The sequence below is a fragment of the Xiphophorus maculatus genome, chromosome 22 (assembly GCF_002775205.1).
Source record: "Xiphophorus maculatus strain JP 163 A chromosome 22, X_maculatus-5.0-male, whole genome shotgun sequence".
NCBI classification, from domain to species: Eukaryota; Metazoa; Chordata; class Actinopteri; order Cyprinodontiformes; family Poeciliidae; genus Xiphophorus; species Xiphophorus maculatus.
The window spans coordinates 21447782-21467400 of NC_036464.1; the positions used below are offsets into that span (position 1 = coordinate 21447782).

Below are 19619 nucleotides of genomic sequence, written 5' to 3' on the forward strand. Positions count from 1 at the left end.
AAATGCGGATAAAGCAAATATTTACACTGCAGTTTTTAGGTGTAAGCATGGGGCTTTTGTGAAAAACAAGCAGCGGATCCCCCCCCCTCCCCGTAGACACAGTGTGTGCTGGGTGACTTTTGAGTTTTAGTGTGTTTACATGCAGGCAGTGTTAGCAGTCTTTTAGAGGACCCAAATTGGTCATTTAGGCCTATGGCTTTAAGCTCGACTAGATTCAAGTACATAAAAGTAGTAACTGAAAAATGAAGCAACAACACTAAAAACTAATAGATTATACTAAAAGTTTATTGTAGCCTGAATTCATATGTTACGTAAATACAGTGAAGATCATAAGCTGCAGCTACATTTTGTTACATTTCTACACCTTCCCTCAGATTATCCTACAGGTATGAAAAACCTTTCCAAAGCCTCCAACAAGTTTTCTTCTAGAATTGCCCTTCATTTAAAATCTAATAAAAGATGCAGAAGGAATGCTGAAAGTACTGTATGATAAATATCATTCAGAAGTAAGCAGAGGAGCATGAGCTGACAAGTAGTTATTCTGTTCTTTACCAGTAGGGGGAGTAGGAGGACGAAGTGGGTTTTATTGTTATTGTTTTTTTCAGCTTAATACTGAATATCGTGGCGCTTTTTGGTGAATTCATACAACAACAACAAAAAATCTGTTGTCATGCAGTTCTCTTATGTGTGGTTGAACATTTTTCTGAAAACAAAAAGCAAACAAACTACGACTAGCGGACTGTCATGTTTTAGAGTGTGTGTGACCCAGGGCTGATCTTGGTTACCATCCTGAGGTCTGGAGACAGGTGCAGAGCACGGCTGCCAAACGGAGCAGCTATCAGTAATGTATGCCTCATTGGTAATAGCAGTGTAACCTTCATGAACACATTTTTTCTAATGCCAAGAAAAAGTCAGCATACTTAGATTTATTTAAGTTTTCTCCATTTTGTTTTTTTATTAATCAATTATTTTATGTTTTTTTGAGCTTGACGTTTAGGATGAAGATTTGGAAGAGAATAAATTGAAATATAACTTTGGAGTAAAGTCAAATACATTTATTGTTCGTGTAAATTAATTTTAATCTAACCGCATGCTCCCATAAATTATGTGCACACAAAGAGAGTAGTGCAAAAGCCAAAACACACTTTCACACAACTTCAGCATTAACATGGTCAAAATCTGATAATCCTGGGTTTTATTGTGCTTATTTGTTGCAGTATGGATGTACAAAAAAAGCTTCTTACACAAGGCACCATTCTGATACTTGAAACACCCAAGAAAACAGCAGTGGAAACTGATAGACTCCAAGGAGAACAACATGCAGTGAAAGGGCCCAGACACACAATCAGTCTGCAATTTCTCAACATCACTCATTTCTATCAGCACCCTTTGGCATCATTTCAAAAACTATGTGATCGTAATTGTCTGGGATTAGTGTGCCCTTTCGCCGTGAGTCTCAGACGTGAGATTTGAGAGACTGGCTGAGGGCACACTGAAGGATCCGTGATGGCCTCAATGTCAGAAATGCAGCACCATTAGGATGGTTTCAATGCTAACTTTACCTTGGTCTGCAGAGAAGATGGTGGAGCACAAGAGGTGGCAGGATCCTATTTTTGGAGGGGCTATCATCAATCCAGAGGCATGGGTCTGAGTGACAGGACAAGTGTTGGGCTGGACCTTCCCCCTCGCTCAGTTGGTGCAGACATTCTTCAGGGTAAGCAGCATCAGGACACCCCCTCCCTCCAAACACACACACACACATCATGTATCCCTTTCCCTCTCCTCCCCCCTCTACTGAAGCTAAGATGGAGGCAGCACTCTACGTATGGGTGGATTGCACAGGAGGGGTGTGTAGGCGTGGATGTGCAGGCGGGTGTGTGTGTGTGTGTGTGTTTGTGCAGGTGTGAGTACTGGCCGGGGAGCTCAGGCGGCAGACGGTCCGCCAGAAGAACAGCAGATCAGAGCTCTACGAGGGGGCCCTGACTGCTAACCATGGAGCCACAGCACTGAGGGGCCGCCCTAAAATATAATATATATAAAAGCCAAACAATATCGGATAAATAAACAAGAAAAGAAAAAACTTTAAAAAAAGAAAAAAGACAGAACAATGGTTGCAGAAGAGGTGATCATCACCCTGTCCGGTGGGGCACCTTGGGGCTTTCGTCTGCAGGGAGGCGTGGAGCATCAGAAACCGCTCCAAGTGGCGAAGGTAAGCAGGTGACCCAGAAAAAGGAAGCAAAATCTGTTACATTTTGCTTTGCTGGAAAAAAAATATAAGTTTAAAACTATACCTTGGAGTCTGAATGAAGTCATGTAGCAACAGTAGCTGAGATATATCTGGCACTGATTTAAAGAGCCGTGAAGTGGAACATTGGCTGCTGTGCAGGTTGGTGCTGGGCCTGAACATGAGTCATGATTTGATTTAAGACGAGGCTTCACGCAGCGGCGGATTGATGATTGATTAGGCAGAGTCTAATCTTGCACTACAGAGTGTTAGAATATTTCACCATTGTACCTTTATTAAAGATTATGCAAAGTTGAACTCATGCTGGCCCAGAACTTAGAACCGACTTTATATTTATTTGCATGTAATGTGCACTAGAGGTTTCTAACATGAGGTCAAAACTGTAAAGGCAACACCACATATCTGTGCATGAGTCATATTTTAGTTGGGAGGTTGCCTGAGGGTTATTTGGAAAATATTAAATGAAATTTGTCTGATTAATGTGATGTACTGGAGAAAATAACATGGATGGGGAGCAAAAAGAATACTGATCTTTATTTAAAATTTGATTGGCTAGATTATCCAAAGCAATGCATCCGTTTTTCTAGAATTTTAAAAACTTTACAAGAAAAGTAAAGTTTTCTTGTAAAGTCTTTTAATCTTGGTATACTCAACTCGATCTGAGTTAAGTCTTATTCTAATTTCTTCGAAGTTCCTCCTCTCTAAAAATTCAGTACAGAAATTGCAGAGTGGGTTAGATAAACTTTTATCAAAAGTCACTGGATGAAACTAAAAACACATAGAAACTGTCCTCATTCATGAATGAAAATTGATCCCAATTTATCATTTAACTTTAATCAGATATGCTTGTCATAGTCTTTTTATGAGTGATAGTCCATCTGTAACATATGTAGTAAATAAAAATCCATGAATTTATGAAGAAAACGTTTACTTTTGGGTTTAAAATGAAATACTTGATTATTATTATTATTATTGGTCTAACTCAGATAGTGTTTTTTTTTTTATTGCGTCTTATATCCTTTTGGCAGGTAATCCTAAAATGTAAGATATATAGATATCCAGACATTCTCTTGGGTGAAGATTTAAAAATATTGCTCCCATTAACCTATTCAAAAACTCCTTACCATTATACTGTAAATATTCTCAATTTGCCTTTCCAAGCATATTTCATAAGGCGTTTCTTGAAATTATTGGCTAATATTGCAGACAGATGACCTTTATGGTAGTGGACAGCTGATTTGACTGACCATCCAAAACCGCCTACTCCTTCACCCCCGCAAGCGACGAGGCACAATCATTGCTTGTCAGGTCTTGTACTATATGGTTTTAAACAGGTGGAGCAGCCTGGAGTTTCAGTATGTCAGAGTTGGGTCTGTGATTGTTAGCCAGCATGCAGGTAATTGTGCGTGTATTTCTAAGACTGAGTGTATTTCTGTGTCGTTTCGTGTGGCGCATGCAAGGAAGCACGCAGGGATATTATGAGTGTTATGATTTGCAACCACAAGGTGACTGACTGAACAAATAACTTGACATCCTGGGCCACAAGTCGGCACAGATCACTTTGAAAGGCTTAGCTAAATGGGGAGGTGGGATTTCATTACAGGCAAACCAGAATAGCTGAACAAAACTAATTAGGGAAGCCAAAGCCTTAGGCCACATTTAAATACAAGATGCTTAGTGAAATAAGTGCTGAATTACTTTTTAAAAATGGTCAAAATTTTTAAAAAAAAAATCTACAAAGAAACATGTTAGTCAGTTTTCTGTAGGCTAAACGCTATGTTCTTCATAGATGTCAGGCACAAATAGCAAAAGAACCCACATGAAGATAGCCGCTGGCACGCATTTCCCTGCCAAAGTGTGTGTGAGTGCTGCCACTCGAGTTATAATTTGTGGCATTTGTCCACAGCAAGACCAGGCTGTCATGCCAGAATCTGTTTCCTGTCAGTCACTGTCAAAAACCAAGCCAGGGCAGAAGCACAGCTCAGGTCAGCCTTTTATTTCCAATCTCAGCTGTGAAAACCTAGAAATCCTGGGGAAATAATAACCTTTTCAATCTTTTGTCTTTTACCTTGACAAAAGACAGAAACATTGTCATGTGACAGAAACATTGGTCCTTCAAACAAAATCCTTACACCTTAGAATTGTCCTAAAGTGACTTTAAGTAAAACTGAAAACATACTGGGAAATCCATCCACATCTGCACACAGTACAAATGTTTAATCATTTGACTATAATGAGAAGATTTGTTTTGGACAAATAAAAGAGCGTGCCTATGTTCTTCTGGTTTGTATTCAGATGTTTTATGTAGACTTCATGTCAGATACTTGAACGTGTTTTAAGAGAGTTACCCCAGACTTATCCCTTAAATATAAAAAAAAGCCACATTTGCTTGTAATCAATCAAACTTTAAGATCTGTATAACATCTTTCCTCCTTTACAGGTGCGTAAACGTAGCAAGGCCTGCCGGGCTGGGCTGCGGGAGGCGGATGAGCTGGTATCTATCAACGAACAACCATGTGGATCTCTTTCCCATGCCCAGGCCATGAACCTCATCGACAGCTCCCCTGGGATACTAAACATCCTAGTCAGAAGGTAATGGTGTACCAACACTCTAAATGATGGGTGACAATGGACATCTTTTTAATGTTGCCAACAACTTGTCTCTATTTAGCCCAGAATAATGTGTATTGAAAACTAGGCTTGCTTTAGCCAGTACACACTGTCCTGATTTAACCTAAATAAGGACGCATTTGATCAACTGCAACCACTTTTTAAATAGTTTACATTTAGATGTCAGTGAACATTTTTGTGATGATGTCTTTCATTTGAACCTCACCTTGTTTTTCTTTCTGTGCCTAATTAATACAGAACATTATCATGCAGTTCAGAACCCGTAGAGAAAAAAAAGCCATATATCTCTGAAAACATCAGCAAAAATCACTAAGGCATTCAAATATTACTGTGGCCTGTACTGAGATTTTATAAAGTGAGCCTCCATTACCAGACCACTGGGCTAACAACTTTAATTGTTCACAGGGCGCCTGCTGCTTTTCAATCTGTTGTCCTTGTCACCCGTGCCCCGTCTCCACGGATAGATAAAGAGTACCGTGCTGCTCTTAAAGCCATGTCCCCAACCCAACCCCACCACGCGCCTGTCCGCGAGGTCCACCGTAGTCGCTCCTCCTTGACCAGTGGATTAACTTCCCCACCTGGCAGCGAAGCTTATTACGGGGAGACAGATAGCGACGCAGATGTGGCGGGTTATGAGAGGCAACGGCGGCAGAAACGCAGAAGCCCCAGCAACTCCAACTCCGGGAAACCATCCGGAAGGACATCTCCCGAAGGAGGGGAGACGTCGGAGATGAGTGGCTACGACAGTGCTCCAGATGCCCAGGCTTTCCCTCGTTCACTGGAAGGACGTGGCGGAAATGGAGATGAAGGAGGCAACCTACCTGGGGTCACAAGAAAAGAGGTTGTTTACAAACCGCCAGGTCCAGGAATGTGGTCCTCCCAGACGTCCACTGAAACTTCCTCGATCATCTCCTCAGCAGATGACCAGGGGCCACGGGATGGAGGACAGGAGGAAGACAGTGGTTTTCTAGAGCTGGCCAATGTGCCACTGGTGTCCCCAGAGAGGGCAAAGGAGGCTCTGATGTTGGGTTCTCGCAGTCAGCTTGTGCCCATGGTGGGTCCTGTGAATAAACCCATTGATGAGGAACTTACGACAACCTACATGGAAAAGGCTAAGCAAGCTAGTAAGTAAAGTTGAGGAGGGCCACTGGTGTAGACTTGCACTCCAAGCTAGATCAAGAAGTCATAATCATTTTCCTATCTCACATCAGATGCTATCAGCATAGAAATTTATTTTTTTTTTACCTCCACTCTTTAAACTTTACCTGAGGATCTCCAGGTAATAAAAAGATTCAACCTTCTTCTATCGTGGAAAGAGTAATAAAAGTTAATCTAACCTGTTAAACAAAATATAGACACTATAGTTTACTATATTTATCTCAAGCTATGTCTTTAAAAAAACAGCAATCAATCTGTGAGCACTGAAAAGCCTCTGCAGCTGCTTTCAGGAGTCAAGTGGCAATGCGAAGAGCCATATTTTTCCTACTCTTAGGGTTAGGATTTCTGAAATGGAGCTAAAAATATGAAAGAAAAGATTAAACAAATAACAATTTCTCCAACTTTGTTGCAAATGTCAACATTTCAGTTGGTGACAGGGCATAATAAAATATAGCTGAAGAAAATCTGCTCAAATTGTCCATCCGTAGAAATAAGCCATAAACAACTGAGCTGCGCAATCAGCTGTTCTTAAGAACTTAAATGAATTTACTCTGAGAAATCCCTTAAGTCATCACAAGGTTCAGGTTTAAATATAATGTCCTACCTTAGCCAAGATAAATTAAGAATACTATTCAAATGACAGTAACTTCTAAGGAAGCAGAATAAGGTTGCTAATGATTGTTATTATTACAGTGCCAAGTTAAACCATATGTGGGCCTTGTCCGTTAATGTTCACATCACCGTACTTCATGTTTTTCCCACATAGATGTCAGAGTGTATGAGTGTAATAATGTGCAAATTTATCTTTCCCCAGCTAAATTGGGGAGTTTAAGACCTGCCAGGAATTTTTTCCAGAAGTGCTTCCTTGGCAAGTCCAGAGATAGACACCTGATAAAGGCATTTTGGTCAGGACAGTTTTAGATACTTACACCAGAGTCAGTTATGAGTTTGAAGGTTAAATCTTTTTGAGATTTATTACACTTATGTTACACAAATCTGATGTTCCTAATATTTATACTTTTATATTCTGCAGAACTGAATCGAGGGGACACACTTCAGGACAAGCAAGTAAAGGAAGCCAAGAGCAAGTGTCGGACAATTGCATCTCTGCTGACAGATGCTCCAAACCCTCACTCTAAAGGAGTGTTGATGTTCAAGAAAAGAAGACAGCGCTCAAAAAAATATACCTTGACAAGCTTTGGGAGTGTAGATGAGGACAGGTTTCAGGACTCACAAGAGGATGACGGGGTGTTTCCTGGCAGCGAATCTGAGTTTGATGAGGAGGGCTTCTCTGGAGCTCCAGACCCAACTTGGGATAGCGACTACCTGGATAAGCTGGAAAAGAGGGCGACGGCAGGCACAGAAGGTCGTGAGGTTGGAGCAGAAAACGCTTTGAATCCTGGTTTGAGTGACACTGTCGGAAAGGGTGCTCAGTTGTTTGAGCAGCAAAGAAAAAGAGTGGATGAACTTGCAAAGAAAGGAGAAGCAGCACATTCTCATGCACCCCTTGAATCTCAAGTACAGGAGCATTGTCAGATGCATCCATTGCATCTTGAAATTCCTGTACAAGTGCAACCAACACAAGGACCTCAACAGTCACCATCTGGTCCTACACCTGCACAGGCAAGTCAGCCTCAAATTGTTAATTCCCCCCATGCAGTACCTCATGGGAACTTAACTAATTCTACAGTGAGTGCAGTTAGCACGGTGATGGCACCTCCTCCTGTAGCACCCAAGCCAGTCACAGCCTTAGTTACGGTTCTGAGCAGTTCTGCACCCCCTCCTGAAACCCCGTTGCCTGAACTGCCTGCAAGCAATGTTCTAAACAGAACGGCACGTCCTTTTACCCCTGGCTTCATCAGCATTCGAGCCGCAACTGCTCCTGTAACGTTTCGACCAGCTGTCTCAAAGAAGACACAACGACCTGCCTCAGCAGCTGTTGTGACCCCACCATTTTCCACTGCTTCTGAAGTAGCCAATAATGCAACACCCGTAACATCACAGCAACCCCCTGGTCCTCCACCAGTGGTTCCCCCGCCATACTCCTTTCCTAAAGATTTCCTACCCCTGACACCAGAAGCTCCTGTTACTATTCACACTCCTTCTCTTTCTGCCCCTTTTGAAACAATGCAGTCATCACCAGGATTAAGTGGTGTTCATCATTCTCCATTTTCAACTATGACCCCAGTGTCTATGCCTTCAGTACCTAGACCCCCACAAACATCTGTTCCTTTTCCTCCTTTGTCCCAAATTAATGGCTCAGCTGATCCTATTGCCTCAGTACCTCCACTCCAAGTGCCAGCAGCTCAGCCACCAGCTCCACAAGTTTCCATACCATCAGTTACTCAAGAATCTGCAATCACAAAGCCTGAAACTGTTGTCGCAACCGCTGTTCCTGGTCCGACAGGTCGTACAGGAATCTTACTTGAAGCAAGACGGCGTAGTGGCAAACCTAAACCTATGTTTAATGTGCCAGAAGTGGTAAAGAAATCCCCAAATCCTGACTTATTATCATTGGTTCAGAACCTAGATGAACGGTCTACCAGACACAAATATGGCCAAACAACTGCTGACGACGTCTATGAAGAGGAGGAAAGTGATGAGGCTGGCACAGGAAGGGCGCCACCCCCAGTTGCACCAAAACCTCGGGTCATTCATGAGACCCCACAGATTCTTCAAGCTGGGGGCAAAGGGGCTCAATTGTTTGCTAAAAGACAGAGCCGCATGGGTATGTATGTAGTCGACACCCCATCTGAGACCCCTTATCAGCCGGATGTGGCCATGCAAATTACATCTCAACAGTTTGACTCCTCTGTCAATTCTTCCCATCCCTCTCAGTGGAAATACTCTCCAAACGTCCGTGCACCTCCGCCTATCGGATATAACCCGCTGTTAGCCCCTTCTCTTCCCACAGGCCCTCAGAAAGATGCAAGCAACCCAGACAACAAGGCAAGAGGAAGCTCCCAAAAGGAAGGCATCAAGACTGTGGATTTCATGAAGAGGCAACCTTATCAGCTCAACTCTGCCATGTTCCAGTATGGAGGCAGTGTCACCAATCTGTCAGCCATGCCTTCATACCAGGCCCAGCAGAACAACTATACAACAACAATGGTGGGAAGCTCACTGACCTCACCTCGGCAAATACCCCTCAAAACAGCCCGTGTCTATGAAATCAAGCGCTTCTCTACCCCAACACCTATGTCAGCTCCAACTATCACACCTAAAGTCATTGCTCCTCGCTCGGCTACTACTCTTGGAGAACGTTTGACTCGTTCAGGCATGACATCCCCACCTCCTGTTGCCTTTGCTCCAGCTTCAGCTCCACTCCAGTCAGTCTGTACTTCGAAACCAGTTTTTTCTTCCTCCCAACCGACACGGCTACCCAACCTGCCAAAGTTCTCTGCCACCCCCATTCCATGCTCTGTACCTCCTTCGGTCCCCACACCTTACACTCCAGCCTCATACTCCAGTGGGCTGCAGACAGCCAAGCAGTTTCAGAGTGCTCCAGAACTTAGCATTCTTGCATCTCTGCCCCCACTGAAAAACAACCCGGTTCAGGCCCCCAAACCACATTTTGTTGCCACTAGGGGCGGTGCGCAGCCCCATGTCTGGAGACCAGGGGCATTTTAAAAAGGCAACACACCTGTGGGGTTAGTAATTATCAACATAATTACTGAATAATTAATATTCAGTAATTATAAGTAAGCCATAATCAGTAAGTCATAATTAAGGCTTCTGACTCATTACATGCAGACTATTAGTATCAACTGTCATAACTGCTTCTTTGTTTAGTCACAGCACAGTTTTTCCTTTTAAATAACAAAAGGAAAGTTTTTGCTGGCTGCAGAAACAAAGATAAGGATTTTGAGGATACTAATTTTGGAATTTTTTTTTAACATTTTACAATATGTTGAAATACCAAGGTATTAAAAATGTATTTCCTATCTGGTAAAGAACAAAACGTTAGGCAATGTTTTGCCAAAAGAAATGATTTTATTATGAAGTTCAAAAATCTTCAAATGAACAAATACCTATGTTCAAAATACTGCATTTTTTATATACCTTTGCTTTTGACATATAACTTGATACTAATGGGGTAAAGCAGTACCCTGGGCCTAGTTTTGATTAGGCATTTGCAGGCTTATGCCTTTCGTTCAGACGGAATATAAACCCTAATGCTCACTTTAGCCTGGAAGGAAGGATTTCTCATTTGCACAGGTCACATTATGTGAGCACAGTTAGAGCAATACTTGTCACTTGGCTAATTTTAGATGCCATTCAGGTACAACACACTCTCATTTTGCAATGTGGTTGTTTGCAGATATATGTACATTGTTAAATTTTATTAAACAAATTCTAAATATGAAGGATGTGTATTTTACTTTATTTTTAGTCTTAGAGGAATTAATGGAAAGTTGACGCTGTTCAATTTTGTAAAAAGGCTTAAGGAATGAGAGAAGCTGTGACGAGACAAGAGGGCGATACATGTAATGGAGTCTTAGGCAGATCGTTGTCCATTTGTCTGAAATGGACGTGGTCACATCTTTTAAAATTAAGGCTTCTGACTCATTACATGCAGACTAAAATCTCACAGACTGTAGATGTGAACAGGATGGCCAGGGAAGTATGATCAGGCAAATTTGTGGTGGAGCTTAAAGAATTGATGGATGGAAGACAGAGGCTTTATTGGCATCTTTTGTCCCACAATAGTTGTGACAAAAAGCTGAAGTGTAATGGAAATGTACCTTGAAACCGATGTTTTGATGGAAGCAAGTAAGGCATATCTACAGTTGTTTGTTCTTCTTTTATTTTTTATTTTTTTTACTAATGTTAGATATAATTTCTAATGAATGCTTGCATTTATAATACAACGGCTAAAGATACTAAAATTTTGCATATAGTTATGTTGAGGTGTAAAATATGTTATTCAAGCAGCTGGATAGTTAGATTAGGTGTGAAACTGTTTGTCATTTTTGCTGAGTTAGAGTTTATACTGAGTAAGAGAAGGCAAATATTTTGGAGAAATAAAGTTAGATTTGAAAGAACTTTGGTTGTCTGAAATGTCTGATTTCACACCACTCTCTGTTGTTCTGTATATGAGCTTACATTCAGCTCGCTTTTGGTCCCTAGACATAAATTTTACTGTACTGTATCAACACAGTTCTTAACTTGAATTAAAAAAAATGCTACAGAAGAATTAAAGAAAAAATAACACCAACATTTGGCTAAGCTTATAAGAACAAAAAATGACTTGATCCTTAACAACAACACGTATGAAATTAAAATTAGTGTTCAGACATAAAATTACAAATACAACTAATGACTTTGAGACATGTATTTATCAGTTTAACAGTGACTGAAAAGGAAATAAATGCCATAGCAGTTTTTAAAGGCAATGTATATCCATGCAGTATTTGAACATGATATACAATCTTCACATAAAAATATGAACTGTACTCTCTCTATCCTTAAAAGAGCAAAGGATTAGTGTCCATTTGGAGATATTGGGAGAAAGTTAAATGTGGTGGCGTGTCCTGGTCAGATCAGCCTTCAGTCCCAGAATGGGGATCTGGAAGCCAACATAGCCACTTTAAAATAACCTCTGATGCAGGTTTATGAACTTCTGGGGTGCCAGTGATCAGGGAGGTATTCAAACACCTATAAAACATTCAAACAGTCACAGAAATAAATACAAACTCGCATCAGAAATGTCTCAGTCACGCAGAAGGTTTGAAATCTGAAACTCCTCGAAGACAAGAGATAAGAACTGCACATCCATACCGCCCTCTACAGGAAATAATGTGGAACAACAACTGACCTCAACCATCAAGCAATCTGGCTTTAAAACTCACAGCTGGCTCATAAAATGCAATATCACAATTTTATTGGAGCACCTTTTATCGTTTGCCAGCATAATTTTCACAAGTCTTTTCAACAAGTCAGAACATTTATTACAGCACGGAGTTGCATTAATTCTTAATGCGATAACAGGAGAGCTGGACCTCTGCTATGTCCTGTGGTGGGACTGAGGTTCTGATTCCTTTGAGATAGATTGATTACTGAAAATTAAGCCCAGTGATCCCTAAGCCGACCTTTCACCATCTAGGCCTCATGGTTAATATTGTCTTCGTAGAAAATATAAAACATTGAACAGAAAAACCTGATCTCTCAATATAATTGTACCTAATGAATTATATTGTAAAAAATAACTTCAGTCAAGTTATTGAATGGACAAGTTATTGTCCATTCAATAACTTGTTCTGACACAAATAGCAAATCAGACAATCACAAAATGCATCAGACAACCATCTCTGAATGCACAATAAATTGCATTTTAAAGCAATTTAACTGACTAAAACGTCTGTCCCTTTAAAACCACGGTGTACCCATCCAGCAAGGACTTTTAGGGTTCTACATGTGACAATAATCTCCTGTATTCCTCATGAGCCATAACTGAAGGATACGCATCACAATCACAGAAGTAAATCTTACAGAAAATCGCTGGGCTCACCTGAAAACGCCTCTGAAAAAGAGAAGTGATTTGAGACTAAAAGGTTTGAAGAAACCTTAACAGGTAGAGTGACCAAATATTGTCTTGTCAAGGCATGCGAAGCTGAGAAACTCCAAACAAAGAGGTACTGAATGAATCAAAGATAACACCATCATAAAAGGCGTTCCTGTTCAGAGTGCACATCAATGCAACTGACCAATTGCAATTGTTTTGCCCTGATTTCTAGTTTGATTTCATGGGTATATTTCACATTACATAAAATTATATACATATGAATGGTGATTTTAACTGACTTATCATTTTTTTCATAAAAACAAACACTACTGTGACCATTATTTAATGCATTTGTATTTCAAAGAAAACTGTCTTACACATACAACTTGGAATGTCATCATAGAAAAAGTTGTGAGTAATTCCTTTCAGTCATTTATTTTCTTTCTAACTTGAACTGCAGCCACTGCGTGGTGCTGTGGCACCAGACAGATGCACTCTCCCCTGCCATTTACATTCACACTGTGCCTAATAATAGAGTTGTCAAAATCCAAACCAAATACTATTTATGCATGAGGGAAATTACATGGCTATAATGAATTAAGTGTTAATGTAACAGCCAAAATTAAACTGAGCAAGAAATACAACCGGATCATGTTTTTGGGGAAGCTCATTTTTGAAAATAGCACACTTTGTAGTTTCCATGGGTAGACTCAATATGTATTATTATTTTTCTTCATATATATATATAGACCTTGTTTTCTACATTGGCTTTCGAAAGTATTGCTTTTAATGTTATTATGCCTACACAACCACTAACGTCAGTGTATTTTATTAAAATGTTATGTGACACACCGACACAAAGCAGCAAACTATGTTGCAGTTGAAGGGAAGTCCTGCAAGTTCCTCAAGACGCACTGAAGCTTGTGGTTGTATGCATTTCATGGATGCTTTGTGCAGCATCAATTTCAACTTAAAAAACCAAGTATGTAGAATCCATCAGTAGTACGTTTTTCCAGAAGTTTTCCCGGCAGTTCTCAGGCAAAAGGTAGGGTCCACCCTGGACAGGTCACCAGTCCGTCGCAGAGACACTTTGGGACACACGGGACAAACAACTACTCATGTACACAATCATACCAAAGGACAATTTAGAGACCAAATGACCTAAAAGTAATGTTTTTGGACTATGCGATGAAGCCAGAGTGTCTGGGGAGAACCCATGACATGGAGAACATTCAAACTCCATGCAGGACGACCCTAGACTGGGACTCTGGAGGTGTGTTGCTGCAAGGCAACCCTGTGCAACTGCGCCACCGTGGATATAAGATATAAGATACATCTACTACTTTTTTTAACTTTTTTTTTCAGGACTCTTTTTCTACATCTCTGATTTATATTGCGATTGAAACTATTGAGCTTGTGATGTTGGATGTCAGTATTATTCCACAATTACCTATGACTGTTAAGGACATGAGCAGTCCTTTGAAACTCAAACTGATTTGGCCTTCATGTGTATCCACACATGTTCTTAACCTTTGACTTGCTCTCTCTGCACTCACTCTTAGACCCCTCCTGTTTCCTCCATGTCTTTCTTCGCACCCCAAACACGCTTGAGAGTCCCCCTGAGGCTCTGAAGTCCTGTTCCCCTCGTTCTCCGCAGCTAAATATAGGCTGCGGAGCCATCTGCAAGAATGATTTTGTTCCTTTAATATCGCCATCAGCGATTTCGACCGGCCAAGAGAGACTTCTCCACCCCGGCTTAATGACCCCCTTTCCATTCCGTATTCACACTCCTAACTTCAGCCTCCTCCTCCCCATCTTGACATCAACACTCCTAACGCACCCCCCTGCAAATCCCCACCAATCCTCCCCCCCAACCGAACCTTTCTGCAAGATCTGGTATCTGAGTGTTGCTTTGCACTTTCCGGGACCTGAGTCCAGTCATACGTGGGGTCAGAGGCACTAAGGGATTTGTACCTTTTTGTTTGAGATCAATATCTTCCTCTCTGTTTGATATTTATAGGTCCTTCTCTCCTCACAGGATTACAACAGAATCCCGGTGAGTGGATCTAAACCTGTTGGTGTGCTTTTTTTTTCTTTCTTTCTTTTTCTGTAGATTACTCGACTGAACCTGCAGCCTTTCAACTCTGGATGTTGCATAGTGGCAAAAAAAAAAAAGGTTTTCCCAAACATAAGCTACACAGGCTATTCGGCTAATGATGGTGGGGGAAATAGATTTCTTTGTAAAGCCTTAAAAAGCTAAATAAAGAGCTGAATGTGCTGACTGTTACAGAAGTTTTATATAGTGTTATCAGAGCCGCCTTAGAGGTGGGCACCAAATCTCCACAGCTCTCCTGCCATGAAATTATAGCACTGCATCAAAAATCCTCCTCATTAACAAGCACCCCAGTTCTGACTCTTGTGTGTCCCAAACGGACACTTCCAGCTGATTTTCTGGAGGTGTGTTTTGTGTTCTTCGGAGTTTGCTTCAAGCCCGTTTGATAGCCTTATGACGCCATTGCATGTCGCTAAAATGTCTTGGCTGGAAATGGCTTTTAAAAATAGCCGCAGCGGGTTCAGTTACAGCCAGTAGATGTGATGTGATGTTTTGCCACTTAACATGGACCTTAAAGAAGATGTTTATGGCTGAGTTTGCAGACATTTAGAATCAAATCTGCATGTGAAATGTAAAGTTAGGTACATATGATAAAGTAAGATGCTTATTAGAGGATGGGTCAAGTGGTAAGGCTGGAAAGTGATGTTCATTAGCTTCAGGTGGGAAAGGCCTTGCCATACGAAACCGCGGACAGTATTCCTTCGTTTTTACCTGCAGAAAAACCTGACGAGAGGTTCCTTGGTGAACCTCGGCATACTTCCGTTGACTCTGTCAGATGTGAGAACAGATCTTGTATCCCCAAAACAAAAGCTGGAGCACAGATTGAGCTAAATGTTTCTTTTGAGGGGGAAGACGTGCGTCCCACGGGGGAACGCAAGGAATCCAGAGGCTCTGACACTTCCCGTGAGTGTGAAGCATTAGGGGGACGTGTGTTGTCTGCAGGTGTGTTACATTGATCTCCTTTGAGCTTGCAGGGGTTGGCGGTAGGCTATGGTGTTAATGATCCTAAGTTATGCTCAGAAGCTGGTGGAGATCAGTTGTAAATTAAGACCATTTCTAACCCTCCTCGTCTCCTCAGAACCGTCTGCATTTCAGATTTTGAAGCTCTTTTTATTTTTCTTGCCTAGTAAATTTCAAATGCAGGAATGCTGTCCTGCATTTCTGTACCCGCGGGTAACGTTCTATGGTTTCTCCCTCTCCCTCCAGCTATGCCTCTGGGAACACCTGCCCCCCTAAACAAGCGGAAAAAGCCCTCCAAGATCATAACCGACCTATCACATATCAGTCAGGATGGTAAGGCTGACGTAAAATGATGTGACTATGAAATTACCGCTGCTCAGTAAAAGCCTTTCGGGACGTGAAACGGGTGTACACAGGCACAGAAGAGGGTTGTACACTGCAGACGATGTACTGTCAAACAATATTAAAGCCTTAAAAACTTTGTTTCAGTCTAATTCTAACTCTTTTCCTGGACTTCTTCCGTTCGTTACAGTCATTTCACAGTATAAAACAAAGATTCTCTAAGAATTTAGATAGGCAGGGTTGGAAGTGGGACACAAACAAGGACAGAAACAGGACATAATGGAGGAAAGAAGGACCAAAATGGTCGAACAAGGAAGGAAAAAATGACAAGACAGAAGGAAGAAGGAAGAGAAGAAGGAATGAGAGAGGTTTTAATGAAAAAATGGCAGCGAGACTTCATGGAAGAACCGCATGAAGACACAGAGGAAAAAGACACAAAAAGGATAAGAAGAAAATGAACAAGTGACAGAACAAGGGCAGAAGGAAAGGACACAAGGAAGGAAGAAGAAAATGACAAGAGAGACGAAGGAAGGAAGCCATTATATAAGGAAGGAGCAACACAAGGAAAAACAGAAGGATGCAAAGAGGGAAGGACAGAAGGACATTGAACAAAGTCTCAAAATAAACCTATTTTTCATGATCTCACTTTCATTTTCAAAACTTTTCCAGACTTCATAGGCAACCTGGCCACTATATGTTTAAAATAATAATATTGTAAAAATGTTATAAACGTTGGTAAAAATGTTAACTGTATTACAAAGGAAAATGATGTACAGCATAATTAATTAAACTGACATCCTAAAATAAGCCTTAGTAATAATAATAATAATAATAATAAAACGGAAGAAGTAATAATAATAATAATAATAATTTATTCAACATTTGTTATTTCTTTTGCAATTTGTTTTTTATATTTATCTTTAGTATTTAGAATTTACTGGTTATATGATTTGTATTTCTTATTGATTGATTGATTGATTGATTCATTCATTCATTGCAAAACATTGACTGATAAGATGCAAGAACTAAAATGATTCACAAATGCTGTCGGGAAAAAAACAGCTACCAAGTAAATTTAGGGTTGCTGTTGCTCAACTGAAACCATTCCCGTTTCCACATCTTCTGTAGAGTTTGAGCTGGAGCCGGAGGCATCCGAGTTCGATCTGGGAACAAAGATCAGGACTCCCAAAGAGATCATGCTGGAGGAGCTTTCCCTGATGAAGAACCGAGGCTCCAAGATGTTCAAGATGCGGCAGCAGAGAGTCGAGAAGTTCATCTACGAGAACAACCCGGATGTTTTCACCACAAACTCGATGGTGAGGCAAAACCAGAAACCGAGGATTTGTCTGTTCATTTCAATTAAACATTGATGCAGTTTATAATTCATGCAACATATTGAAATCTCTATGAATCTTAAAAAGAAAAAGAAAGGTCCCACGCCTATATCGTTCTTATAAGCATTTAGTTTAAGTAACATTAAGTAATTTTCTAAGGGCTTGAAATTAACATTCCCAAAGTTAACCAAGACTGTCCAGATTATTACGTGTGTTCATGATGATTTTCATTTTCTATATTTTTTTGATTAGATTCCAACTGAATGTGTTACAAAATACTTAGAAAGTGCAGCATCACTAATGGCTCTGTCCTCCTGCACTTTGTGTTCTCCATATTCATCGAACTCTCATTTTTCAGGACGACTTCCAGAAGTTTGTTCCATCTTTGGGGGGTCAGGTGGGAGGTCAGTTTATCAATGTCGGAGGGCACCATGTAAGCAAAGAGACTAGACATCTGTATTTAGGAGCTACACCTATGGAAGGAGGAGCACCGGTGCCTCCACCCAAGCCCGGAAGCAAAGGAGCAGGAGGAGCAGGAGGAGCAGGAGGTGCTGGAGGTGCAGGAGAAGGAGGACTGGCAGGAGTCGACAAAGGCATCAAAGGAGAAGCAACGTGGTCATCCTCAAAAGGTTGATACGTTTTGTTTCCATTAAAGAATTGTTGATACAAGCTTTTTTTTTCCAAACAGGCAATTCCTTCCAAAATATTGATACGTCTTGAAATGTTTCAAGTTGTGTCACTTTACAGTTGGCTTTTATTAATTTATTTTTCTTTGATTTATTTATTTTGCCGTTGCTCCATAAAGGCCAGTTTTTCAAATTCTCCCACCTGAGCTGTAGATTTATGCAGCTCTTCCAGAGTTAACATGAGCGCCTCAGCTGCTTCTCTAAGCAATGCTCTGTCCGGTGCGGTGGACAGCCATGTTTTGGTCTTGACTCTGTTTTGTTTTTTTTGTTTTTTTTGCTAATGTTCTCTATGAAACCTGTGAGGCCTTCACAAAACAGCTGGATTTAGACTGACTGAACTACACACAAGCAGATTCTATGTACTTAATAGCGTACTTCTGGAGATAATTAGTTTCACTGCACTAGAGTTAGCAGGGCTAAATATAAACGCACAGCACAGTTTCCAATTTGATGTTCAAAAACTCAACAATTTTTTGTGTTTGTCATTAAGTAAAACATATTTAAGTTTGCGGTTGTAATGTGTCAAGATATGAGAAACTTCGAGGGATACGAGGACTTTTGCCAGGCACTGTATGTGAAAATGTTTACATGCATTTTTCCACAAGAAAAATAATTGTTTCTGATTTTAAAAAAATAATAAAATTTAAATTATTTTTTTTTTTGTTTGATTGAGATGTATGCTTTTTTTATGCAGGAGCTGGAAAAGACGGCAAGGGTAAGACGCTGGTTGTTGTAAAGACGTACATCTCACCGTGGGAGAAGGCCATGAAGGGTGACCAGGGCCTACTAGCCACTCTAAAATCTGAAATGCCTGGCCCCATTGAGCGAAAAGACTTGCCCAAATACAAAAGCTTCAACAGGTGGTTCCCTCAATACTAATTATTATTATTATTATTATTAAAAAACTATATCTTTGTGTTGCTTTGCGACGACAAGCTGTCACATTAATCTGTCTCTTCTCGAAACCTCGTCTGGCTAGGATGGCGATGCCGTACGGCGGCTTTGATAAGGCCAACCAGCTCATGAAATTCCAGTTGCCAGAAACCGAGGTGACCAAAGAGGAGCCTGAACCCGCGGTGGTGTACCAACACGACATCAGCTGCCGTCCCTCCTTCAACCGTACCCCCATCGGCTGGGTGACCAGCAACGAGCCCAGCAGCATCCACATGGAGACGGATGCCGTGCCCTTTGACGGAGAAACAGACGAGCTGTGAAAACCCGATGCTGTGATTGCGATTACTTCCACGTTAGCCTGACTGTATGGATTAAGTTTAGCATGCACACACACACACACACACACTCGCGCGCTGTAGGTGAGCTAAAAGGGGTTTTGTAGAACTGATCAAACTGAGAGACTCGGTGTGAATAACAGAAAGTGTAAATGCTCGTCATTTTCTCTGTATTGAGTTGCAAAGGAAAAGCCGCAGACGCTACTGAGAGATAAAACGTCGACTGTCAAGCCTAAATGATGAAACTGGCGGAAAAGAGAAACTTATGGATGGAGATTGAGATTTCACCTATGTGATGTCTATGTGTGCTCCCTCAATGTTAAAATGTTTCTTCACTTGTTATTTCCCTTTGCCTTTTTTGTTGTTGCTGTTGTTGTTAAAAACCGATTCTGTGTGGTGGTATGGACACAGCCTGC

General features: G+C 41.0%; 2 protein-coding genes across 4 annotated transcripts; both read left to right on the top strand.

Annotated features, from left to right (window-relative positions):
- Positions 1-1588: 1588 nt before the first annotated feature.
- Positions 1589-11079, top strand: synpo2l (synaptopodin 2 like). The gene is made up of 4 exons (XM_014472045.2): positions 1589-2209; positions 4686-4837; positions 5282-6000; positions 7068-11079. The coding sequence occupies exons 1-4, from the start codon at positions 2108-2110 to the stop codon at positions 9662-9664; spliced, it is 3570 nt and encodes a 1189-aa protein (XP_014327531.1). The 5' UTR covers positions 1589-2107; the 3' UTR covers positions 9665-11079.
- Positions 11080-14400: 3321 nt separating this feature from the next.
- On the top strand, positions 14401-19545 carry myoz1 (myozenin 1). 3 transcript variants are annotated; one of them, XM_005807849.2, is made up of 6 exons: positions 14401-14595; positions 15859-15945; positions 17083-17270; positions 17647-17917; positions 18669-18834; positions 18954-19188. In XM_005807849.2, the coding sequence occupies exons 2-6, from the start codon at positions 15861-15863 to the stop codon at positions 19186-19188; spliced, it is 945 nt and encodes a 314-aa protein (XP_005807906.1). In that variant the 5' UTR covers positions 14401-14595; positions 15859-15860. The 3 variants fall into 3 exon arrangements, with proteins under 3 accessions (XP_005807906.1, XP_023183116.1, XP_023183117.1); XM_023327348.1 differs by lacking the exon at positions 14401-14595 and adding an exon at positions 14918-14996; XM_023327349.1 differs by lacking the exon at positions 14401-14595 and having other exon boundaries at positions 15861-15945; positions 18954-19545.
- Positions 19546-19619: the final 74 nt, after the last annotated feature.

Bases quoted from the DNA above. Each gene is read 5' to 3' on its own strand.
- synpo2l (XM_014472045.2), top strand. From the start codon at position 2,108: ATGGTTGCAGAAGAGGTGATCATCACCCTGTCCGGTGGGGCACCTTGG. The intron at 2,210-4,685 runs GTAAGCAGGTGA...CCTCCTTTACAG, and splicing joins AACCGCTCCAAGTGGCGAAG to GTGCGTAAACGTAGCAAGGC. The intron at 4,838-5,281 runs GTAATGGTGTAC...AATTGTTCACAG, and splicing joins CTAAACATCCTAGTCAGAAG to GGCGCCTGCTGCTTTTCAAT.
- myoz1 (XM_005807849.2), top strand. From the start codon at position 15,861: ATGCCTCTGGGAACACCTGCCCCCCTAAACAAGCGGAAAAAGCCCTCC. The intron at 17,271-17,646 runs GTGAGGCAAAAC...CTCATTTTTCAG, and splicing joins TTTTCACCACAAACTCGATG to GACGACTTCCAGAAGTTTGT. The intron at 17,918-18,668 runs GTTGATACGTTT...TTTTTTATGCAG, and splicing joins AACGTGGTCATCCTCAAAAG to GAGCTGGAAAAGACGGCAAG.